Raw genomic sequence first — 11,243 nt, forward strand, 5'->3', positions numbered from 1 at the left:
ATGATTCGAGCCCTGCCCTTATTCTTAGTCTCAGAAAGTTAAAAGGAATCTTATTGTCTAGATGCTCACATTCTAGGAAAGCTGTATTCCAGAACTGTTGCGGTTTTGTTTGTTCATCTGTTATTGTTATTGTATTGTTTTGGTGGAGTAGAAATTAGCTTCTTGGTAGTTTTCTGGAAATGCCCCTATTATATCTAAGAAACTCCTAGATCATAGGACCATAAATTTGGAATTGAAAGAAATCTTAGTTGTTATCTAATCCTACCTACCCTGACATTTTACAAATGGAAAGCTAGAACCCTTAGATGTTAAGTAATTCGTTGTCACATTAGGGAATAAGTAGTAACAGTTAGGATTTTAAACTATGTCTTCTCATTCTAAACCCAGCACTTTCCCCACCACATTACAAGATCTGTCCAGAGAATTAAACAAGGATGAAGGAAGGATGTATTCTATATACTGATTGGTTGATTTGTGCTAGATTTAAATTAAAGATCAGTTTTCTCCTTCTTCTTCTCTTGTATCTTCCCTTGGTTCTAGGACAGACACACAGATTTCCTGCTCCTTTCTTGCCATTTTGGTTAGGCAAGGCTGCCCACAGTTATCTCATTGCTAGTGATTTGAATGTAAGAACTGGTGGTTATAAATCCCCAGGAAATTTTCAGGTGTAAGTATTCCTAGCACCACAGGGAAAGGAATATTATCCATAAGCCCTATGCTAAAAGATTTCCAGATTTTCATACCAACCTAGCCATGAACCTCTTTTCTCGAACACAAGAAACAGTAATTTGAATTAATTTTATGCCTATATCCAAGACTGCTGCCATATGGTTGCTCTGTGTATCTAGCCAAAGTAATCTATTACTCAAGAAGAAAAAAATATCATTGGCCCAAGAATAAGAATATACTGTTTTTATTAAATACTTAGTCATTAATGCTTGTAACTGTGACTAATTACTGCATAATGAATAAATGCTTAATACTTATTGGTTGATATAATGATCTGTTCATTCATTATTCTAATTTCTGAGGGAGAAGGGAGAACTAGTTTACTATAGCTGCATTCTCTTCCAAAAGGAAGCTCATTCCATCTTTAATAATAGCATTGCTCAGGAGATGATACAGTATTCCAACCAAACACTTCCTCTGGACATATAACACATGGACTGTGTTTTCATTCTAATACATATTGGTCATTCAGACTTTATAATTTCACAGTTCATGGAAGAGATAACTTTGTTCATTATGGAAATGGGCAGGCAGACTGGCAATCAGGAAATTTATGTCCTATTCCCACCTTCCCAAATAGATGGGCCTGTGGACAGATGTGGAGTTGAAAGGGATCTCAGAGACCATCTTGTCTAATTTCCCATTTTTCCAGATAAAACAGAGGCCAAGGGAGGTCAAATGACCTTTTACACAGGTCATATGTATCAGAATGACATTGGGACTTAGGTTCTCTGACTCCAGATCCAGTTTTGGGAAAAGTAGGTGATGTCTCTGGATATCAATAAAAATGACTTTTTTCTCCTTTCACAAAAAAAGAGCTGAATGCTTTAAGCCAAGTCAACTCTAATTCTCTCATCTTTCTATTTTCAAATAAATCAAGGTTTCCAAGAGCATCAAAAATTTGAATAAAAGATACATCCATTCTCTCTCTCTCTCTCTCTCTCTCTCTCTCTCTCTCTCTCTCTCTCTCCTTTCTGATTTCCAATGTAAGCTGTGGGATCAGGGTTTCTCAAGGCCAACCAAACCTGTACCTTCACACAGCTGGTGTATGCTGTGATTTTAGCCAGAGAGTAGGGCAAGGATCCACCCAGAATGGCAAAAGCCCAGAAAGGAGCAACAGCCATTTGGATCAGGTCCTGTTGGGTGGCATCTCATTCAGGCTCTTTGCCCAGCCCACAGGAGAAGGCAGAAAAACCCCAAAGCCTGTCAGTTTGAGAAGTTGCAAATGGCCTAATTCAGGCAGGCACTAGGCCTACCAGTCTCTTGTCAAATCTTTTTTTTTAATTAAAAAAAAGTCAGATTTTCTAGAAGATACAAGACTGATGAGCCATTTCTTTATTCATCCTCACCCTCACCTTTGGTGGCTTGGCAGAGAACAAAACCTCTAGAATCTGAGTGAATTGCCTCTCTCTAGTCTAACCAGCTCTGCCCTGGCTCTGCTAATTGGCCAAAACAGGAGCTGAATTGAGCCAGGTCTCTGTACAGGAATTCAAAGGGCCTAAAGCCGAACTCTAGGGCATCAAAGGAGTGAGCCCTCTGATAAGGAAAGTATGTGGGTTTATCTCTCTCAAATCACTTGAACTGATGAAACCTAAGAGCTAATCTGGACCAGGCAAGGAACTTATTTCTTCCTATGGGTCCAACTCCCAGCCTAAAAGGGGATTATACATGACCACAGTGAAGAGATCTCAGCGGGGCATTCAGGAAGCTTCTGATGAGTAAGCCCCTGTGGTATGTCCTCTTCCAGAAATGTAGCAGGAGAGGAGACATCATCCAACAGAATATGCCTCAGATGACAAGGTGGGTGGTTTTCCTCCCAACTGAGTTGTTTGATAATTGAATGATAACCTGTCATTCTTCAGATTCATTTCCCAAGAGTCAAAGACAACCACCTATAGTTTATATTCAGAAGGACAAGAACTGTTTTTGTTTTTGTTTTTGTTTTTTGTTGTGGATGGGTTTGTTTGGTTTGGGGTTTTCTTTTTATTTGAAATGCTACTGTTTTCTCCACACAAGGATTTTTCTTGATCTTCTTCTGCTAGGAGAACTTACTCACAATGGTTTGTTGGAGATAAATCTCAGAACCTAGCTGGGGTTCCCTTCTGTCCAATATATGCCTGGGATGGATGATTTTACACTTATGGAAAAACAGGTACTTTCCAAACCACACACAGCCTTCCTTCAGACTTGAGACTTGATAGAGGAGAAAAGTAGAATATTCAAAATACTATCCAAAAATCCAAAAACATTTGGCAACAATAAGCAGCTGCAGATCTAAGAACCAAATTCAACATTTCTATTCTTCCCATTCCCAGGTAAATTCCCCTCAATTGCCCCTTATATGTAGATTCCAGAGGCTATGTTACCCTTTCACTGGGTTCCCAAATGGAAGGGGTATAAGTGGTAAAAAGTCGTGAACTTGAAAAGCTGCTCAGAAGTTGTATCTGGCAGCAGAGTATGGCCTGCTTCCAAATCCTTCCACCCCACCCCCCCCTCACCCCAGTCTCCTTTATTGCCCTCTCCACCATCATCTTGGAAAACTGCTGCTGAGTAGCACCACAGTATCAAACCCTATAGCAACTCAGAACAGAAAGGGAGAAAACATACATATTCACAAGCAAACCTGGGAACCATCCCAGCTTAATTAGAAATACATTTTCTTGGGAGGAGTAACTGATGCAACCAGCCCCACCTACATCCCACTCACAACTGGCTTGCCTCATCAGCTCATGGCAAAGTGTTTACAGGGATTCCACTAGAAGGCTTTCTCTCCTTAATTTTTCCAAAGGAGGTGGAGAGAACATTGATTCCTTAAGACCAAATACTAATACTTTTATTTGGGGGATGGGGGTGGAAGAGAAGGCTGGGAGAGAGAAGATGAATGCTAAAGAAGACTGTTCATTCTGTTAGATTAGTGGTGGGACTGGGAGCAAAAAGTCAATAAATTCTTGTGAGAGAGATTTTAGGTTGCTTTGGACAGTATTTGTATTTTGGCAAATACTTGATCGTTTTTGTCCCTTTAAAAATCAGGGTTATTTAAACAAATAAATAACTAACTAAAAATCAGGGGGTTTAAACCTATTTTGTGCCAAGTTTCTTCTCTCCTAATGAGGCCCATGGACCCCTTCTCAGAATAATGTTTTTTTAAGTGCATAAAATAAAATCTGTACTATTACAGAGGAAATCAATGATGTTGAAATATGGTTTTAAAAAACATTTCTAAAGAAGTTTATAGACCCCAGGTTGAGAACCCCTGAAAATGGAATGCCTTTAGCTAAGACTGTCATATTATGAGAAATAGATGGATTGATGGGCATGTGCCTTCTCAATATTCTTCCAACAGCCTTTCCCTAGTCCTCTCCTCCATCCTCTGATTCCACTCCTATGACTCCCTTCCTTATCCCTCTACTTTTTCGAAAAACTCCAATGATTCTCTATCCAAGTTTTAAAAATAGAAGGTCAAATGCAAGGCTCTTCTTGCATAAATAAGTGATCATTTAAATCTCTATTCTTTTAATTAGTCTAGAAAAAAGAGGAAAAGCTGCTTTCTATTCCTATTCAAAATGCTGAAGCTATTTGGGGGGAAAAAAATCTTGCCCCTTAATGAAATTCAAGCATAAAATATTCAAAAGATCCCTCTTAAGTACATGATTATTGGCTGTGCTAAAACTAGTCCAGGCTCGAGCTGTTCGACACACACTTGGGCTCTTGCTGCTGACAATACTGTCTTGGAACTCACCATCTAGACTCTCCACTGACAGCTGCAGGCCGAGGTTGTGCTGTGGGTTCACCACCCAGTGATTACTTGTGGCGGTAATGTCAAATACCAGCCAACCCTCCTCCGTAGCCCAGATAGTTCGACTGTCAAGCAGAAACAAATCTGAATCCCTAGAAGAAAAAGAAGACAGGGCTATGAGTCACCTGGAGGAGCAGTGATACAGTAACAGTTTGATCACTGAACAAGAAAGGTACAACCATGCCAAAGAAAGGGTCTATAAGGGAGTGTAAAAGGAAATAGGGAAAGAAAATTCTCTAAAATGAAACGTCAAATAATCAGTAATTGGCTTTTAAATGAAAGTTTCAGGGTCTTTTTTTTTCTTCACCATAACAAAAGAAGATAAGATGTTGAAAGGAATGGATTATATATTTATTAAGTATTTATGATTCACCTTGCACTGATAAACCTAGTTTTACAAATATTACCTCATTAGATAATGAAAGGGAAGAGAAGTCAACATAGAAACAGATATCCAAGAAAACACTTTGCCAGAAACATCTCTTGGTGAATAAAGGTCACACAACAATTAACCACTTACTGTATATAGCTCTTTCTATAGCTCCTCCCTTACAAAATTATCAAGCTTATATATTGGAAGCATTACCATTTCCATTATGCAGAAAGGAACTAGGATCAGAGCAGTGAAGGGGTTTGCCCATGGTCACACAGCCTAGGGAGTCTAGGAAATATCAGAGCTGGGGTTTAGAGCCAGTCTTCAAAACCAGTGATTCCTTCCAAGCTACCTCTGAAGCCACTCTAATAGACACTGTAAATAAACAAATGAAGTATAACAGCCTCTGCTAATAAAATAAGGACTTGAAGTCCAGTCTCACTACTAACTATTCTACCAATGTCATTTTGTGCCTCCTCCTAAGTTCTCTTTACTTATAGTAAATATGGATATAACCACAATTTCTTTGTCAGCTAAGTCCACTAGGGAAAAAAAACATTAAAGTGCTCTGAGATTCATACAGTCAATATTACTACACAGGCTGAGTGTCTGAGTGAAATTTCTACCAGTTGTATTGCCAAAGCTGTTTTTCATTGGGGTCTTTTCCTTATGTTTCCAGCTGATGCCAGTTTTAACCAGACACTCAAGATACTTTGAATTTCTTCCCCCTAATCTCTCAGGAAAAAACTTTTAATTGTCAGTCTTTCAGGATGAAAAAAGCTTTATTCTGGAATTAAGAGGAAAGGTAAAATGAAACTAAATGATGTCTAGAAGCATAAAGATACAAAATCCTAAAAACGTTTTAGTAAGTCCTCTCTATGGGATTTGACTTAAAACATCTAAATGGTCATTCTATGATGTTTAATCCTTACTTTTCCTTCCCACCTTTTGTTATATATGGGGCAATTAAGAATAATAATGGTCATTTTCATGTGCTTGAATCAATTCAAGTTTCTCTAAGCATGAATTTTTATTTCTGATTTTATTTAAATGACATTTTTGAGAAGGGAAGGGAAGTGAGTGATCATCCAGCAGCTCAAATAATTAACTGTTGTAGGAGAAATTATTGCTCTCCTTTTTTTGACCAAATTAGTTTACCTTTGGCACCAAGCTTATTATATCACTTCAGTGCCAAGGTCTTATAGTGGCTCCTCATTCTGGCATTCAATGATCTGGTATCATCCTACGTTTTTAACCTTATTTCATGCGATTTCCCCAAATAGGTACTCTATGGTCTATACAAACTGAATTACTCCTTGTCTACTGTACACACCCTGTATTTTCCACCTCTATAACCTATGTTCATATTTTTTCTTACAATCTCCTTCCTGTTCTCATCTACTGAATTCCAATCTATCCTTTAAGACTCAATTCAGATGAACTCTCTTCCATGAAACCTTCTCTGGTCTGTCTCCCTTCACATCCCTCATAATTCTCAAGATTAGTCAGTCAATCAATAAACATTTATTAAGTGCTTACTACAAGACAGGAATGATGTTACATGCTAGAAATACAAAGAAATCCAGAAAACAATCCCTGTGCTCATAATCTAATGGAAGAGAAAACCTGCAAACAACTATGTACAAACATGCTATATTCTACAAACTAGAAGTGATCAATAAAGGGAAGGCACTAGAACTAAGAGGGACCAGGAAAGGTTTCTTGTGGAAGATGGGATTCTAGACAATATTGAAGGAAAACAGGGAATGAAAAAGTAGAAATAAAGAGAGACCATTCCAGGCAGCATAGACAGCCAGTGAAAATGCTTAGAGTTGGGAGATAGAATTTCTTGTTGAACAACAGCAAAGATCAGTGGAGGGGAGAAGGGGAACAGCTTGGGGTGAGGGTTGGAGTGTAGTGTAAAAAGACTGGAAAAAGTAGGAGAGGGTGGAGAGGGCAGGTTATAAATTGCTTTGAATATCAAAGCATTATTTTTATATTTGATCCTGAAGATGATAGGAAACCACTGGAGTTTATTGAATGAGGATGGAGAGGAGCAATCTGGTCAGATCTTCCCTTCAGGAAGATCATTCTGATAGTTAAGTGGAGAATGGACTGAGGAAAGACTTGTGACAGGGAAAGCAACAGCATATACCTTTGAAATAGTACAAGAGTTAGGTAATAAGGAATTGTACTAGGGTGGTAGCAGCATCAGAGGAGAGAAGGGGTCACATGCAAGCAAGGTTATAAAGGTAAATTCAACAGATCTTAGCAACAGATTGGATCTGGGGAGGCAAGGGGTGGTGAGAGTCAGGAATTGAGGATGATGCATGGACTGCAAGCTTGAATGACTGCAAGAATGGGTACCCTCAACAATAACTGAGAAGTTAAGAGGAGAGAGTCTGGGGAAAAGAGGGAATGATTAGTTTATTTTTGGACCTGTAAGTTTAAGATATCCATGGCCAGTTCAAGGCAGTTGGAAATGGGATTTCCAAATTTGGAGGTTAGGCAAGAGATTAGAGTTGGATAAGTAGATTTGAGAATAGTTTAGAGAAAATAATTAAATTCATGGAAGTTGATGAGATCATCAAGTGAAATAGTATAGAGGAAGAAAGAGAGAGAGGGCCCAGAATAGAACTCTGGAGAAGTAACTCATAGTTAGTAGGTATAATCTCAATGAAGATCCAGCAAAAGGAGACTGAAAAGTAGTCAGAGGGGTTGGGGGAGAATCAGGAAAACCAAAAGAGAAGAGAGCATCAAGGAGAAGAGTGGAGGTCAAGATGTATGAGGACTGAGAAAAGACCAGACCATTGGTGATTTTGGAAAGAGCTGTTTTGGTTGAATGATAAGGTTAGAAGCCAGATTGCAGAGTTAAGAAGAAGTAAGGGGACAGGAAGTTGAGAAACCTTGTAGGCAGCCTTCTCAAGGAGTTCAGTCACAAAAGGGAGGAGAGAGATGTGGGCTGAAAGCTAATGGGGATTGATTGATCAAGTTTTTGAAGAAGGATGAGACATGAGCATGACTGTGGGCAGTAAATAGGGAAGTAGCAAGTAGAAAGGGAGAGACTGAAGATAACTCATGGAGTATTAATGATAAGATAATCTATTGGAGAAGAAAGATCATAGATTTAGAGGAAAAGGAAATAGATCTTAGAAGTCATCGCATCTTGAGCATACCATCTTTGATCCAGCAATACCACTACTGTGTCTATACCCTGAAGAGATGATAAAAAAGGGTAAAAACATCACTTGTACAAAAATATTCATACAATTGGGGAATGGCTTAGCAACTTGTGGTATATGTATGTTATGGAACACTATTGTTCTATTAGAAAACTGGAGGGATGGGAATTCAGGGAAGCCTGGAGGGATTTGCATGAACTGATGCTGAGTGAAATGAGCAGAACCAGAAAAATATTGTACACCCCATCAGCAACATGGGAGTGATGATCAACCTTGATGGACTCGCTCATTCCATCAGTGCAACAATCAGGGACAATTTTGGACTGTCTGCAATGGAGAATACCATCTGTATCCAGATAAAGTACTGTGGAGTTTAAACAAAGTTCAAGGACTATTCCTTTTAATTTAGGGGGAAAAAACAGATATCTTATTGTCTGATCTTGTTATCTCTTATACTTTTTGCTTCTTCCTTAAGGATATGATTTTTCTCTCATCACACTCAATTAGGATTAATATACAACATGGAAACAAAGTAAAGACTGACAAATTGCTTTCTGTGGGGGTGGAAGGGAATAAGATTGGGGGAAAAATTGTAAAACTCAAATAAAATCTTTAATAATAAGAAGTCATCACATCCACCCTCATTTCATAGATGAAGAAAAGATGAATGACTTGTCTGGTGTCACACAGCAAATATCTTGTGATGGGATTTGAACTTAGTTCTTTCTAACTCCCAGTCTAGTACTCTACTCACCACATCACACAGCCTATTGGTGACTGCTTCTTTCCCCCGTAGGTTGTCAGATAGCAATGTGTTTTCATGGCATATCTTCCAGTAGATTAAAAGCTCCATGTGTGCTGAAACTCTGCATCACTACCCACCTCACCACACCCCCAACCCCTAGTACCTTGCAAAACATTCTTATATATAGTAGGTATGTAACAAGTGCTTGTCATACTAAAGTGGTAATTCAATAAAGTTCTGAAAAATATCAATGGACATGCTGTAGTTTTCTATGGGGAAAGTATCTTTTGCCAAAACACAGGAGTTCCACTTGGGTGATGACTTTGTTGGAAACTTTTACAGGAAAATGGGAAAATGTGAGATCTCTGGACAAGCCCATTTGGACCATAGAACAATGACAACTTGGGGAGCAGAGCTATGTCTTTTAAACAATGAACATCTTGCCAAAATGGTGTTAAACATTCTCTTATTACAAACCATGAAAGTAAGGGCCAGATTTGTTGACTCATCTGTGAATCAATGAGAGTTTGGGGACTAGGGAGTTTTTTAGCTTCCCCCCCCCCTTTCAGTTTTCTCTGGCCTTTAAATGAAGGGAAGTGAGTACATTTTTTTTAATGCGTTTGAGAGGGCCAGGGCAATTAAAGGATTGGCAAAAAAAAGCACAGAGTGTAAGAGGGAGAGGCAAAATCTTTCATGCTGAGATTAAGTCCCCAAAGAGGTGGGAGTCTTTGAACACTTGGAGTAGATATCCCCCTAACTCACTGACAGGTTTGAGGTTTGTTTATAGGCCTCATTCTGGTTTAGCCCATCTGTAGAGATGACTTACTACAGAGTGACCAGTGCACATGCTACAGTTTCTTAGAGTCATGAGAGAGAGAGTTGAGGGCCAGGTAGACACCAAAGGTATGCTTCCACCCCCCCCCACCCCCCCCACCCCCCGCAGAATGAATGGACGAGAACAATTTGTTCTAATGGCAATAAAGGCAACTGAAGCTAGTGCTATCATCCTGGACTGAATCCTGGACAACTGCCAGTCATCCTGACTTATATCTTGCCATTGGACTTCAATGACTCTGTAGGAGAAAGTAAAGCTGAAGATTTTGTGCAACTCTGCCTCACTTAAATCCAATTCATACACAAGTCAAGATATTGCTGCATGATGTCAAAATCAAAGGTGAACAATATAACAAGTCCCCAACCTCTAACACCATCAACTGGAAAGTATCAAAGATCTGTTTGGAGAAACAAATCAACAATCTACTCCATACTGTATACTACAAAACCTATTTTCCAATGATTACCATGCCAAATCCTCTTTTAAAAGCTGATCTTCCTCACCATATCCATTTCCATGATACTTTTTTCCAAGAAAGAAATGAGGGGCTATTGGTTCCACCATGGAAGCATAGATCATACCAACTGGAGGAAAAGTCATCTTTATCTTTGGAGGGTTTTTTTTTTGACAAGGTAATAAGGTTAAGTGACTTGCCCAAGGTCCCACAGCTAGTAAGTTTCCAATATTTGAGGCAGGATTTGAACTCAGGTACTCCTAACTCCCAGGGTTGGTACTCTATTGACTGTGCCACCTAGCTGTCCCATAAGTCAACTTTTTTTTAACACCTTGCTGAACCTAAGGAGGACCATTCTTTGTGTTACACTCCCCATCTTAAACAACTCCTTTCCCTACCTCCAACTAAATTACCCAAAATATAAGAATTTCTAGTTCCAAGTTTACCTAAAAGTTCCTGGCCAAGAGTCAGGAAAGCCAAAGTACAAATCAGGCCTCAGATACTTATGAATTTTGTGACCTTGGGCAAGTCATTTTGTCTCAATTTCCTCTTTTGTAAAATAGGGATAATGATAGCATCTATCTTCCTAGGTTATTGTGAGGATCAAATGAGATAATAACTGAAAATAATTTATTGCCATATAAATATTCTCTATCTTCATTATCTTCATTATATTATTATTAACAAGCTAACCATGATAGTGTCTTAACCTCTAATTAAGCATCATGAGGGCAGGGATCTATCTAGACTTTATATCTCCTTCAGGCTAAAACCAGTTCTCTGTACACCATAAATATAATTAAATAAATTTATTAAAGAATCACTAAAGAAATAAATTCAAGGTGCTTGTCTTTTTTTTTTCCCACCTGCCTTATGCTCACATACTGAAAAATAACTGGATTTAGTCAGAAGACCTGTTCCAATTCCAGCATTGTCACCTACTATCTGTGTGACCATGAAAAATCACTTAACCTCTCTGGCCTTCAATTTTCTCACATGTCCCCTCCCTTCCAGTTCTAAATAACGATCCTTCTATATAAAAAGTGCTGACTATATAAAAGTGCTGACTAACTATAACACAAATATGGGTGTGTAAAAGGAATGGAATTGAATTTGGTAGTTCCTAAAG

The 11,243-nt window shown here is 38.7% G+C and overlaps 1 protein-coding gene across 1 annotated transcript in view; it reads right to left on the minus strand.

Annotated features, from left to right (window-relative positions):
* BMP7 (bone morphogenetic protein 7) overlaps positions 1-8,902 on the minus strand; it is a 28,564-nt gene extending 19,662 nt beyond the window's left edge. The window contains exons 1-2 of the mRNA XM_074190473.1: positions 8,835-8,902; positions 4,469-4,617 (exon numbers count right to left, since the gene is read on the minus strand). Coding sequence (XP_074046574.1) covers positions 4,469-4,617; positions 8,835-8,902 — 217 coding nt within the window. The remainder of the gene's footprint in view (positions 1-4,468; positions 4,618-8,834) is intronic.
* Positions 8,903-11,243: the final 2,341 nt, after the last annotated feature.

The sequence above is a fragment of the Macrotis lagotis genome, chromosome 1 (assembly GCF_037893015.1).
Source record: "Macrotis lagotis isolate mMagLag1 chromosome 1, bilby.v1.9.chrom.fasta, whole genome shotgun sequence".
NCBI classification, from domain to species: domain Eukaryota; kingdom Metazoa; phylum Chordata; class Mammalia; order Peramelemorphia; family Peramelidae; genus Macrotis; species Macrotis lagotis.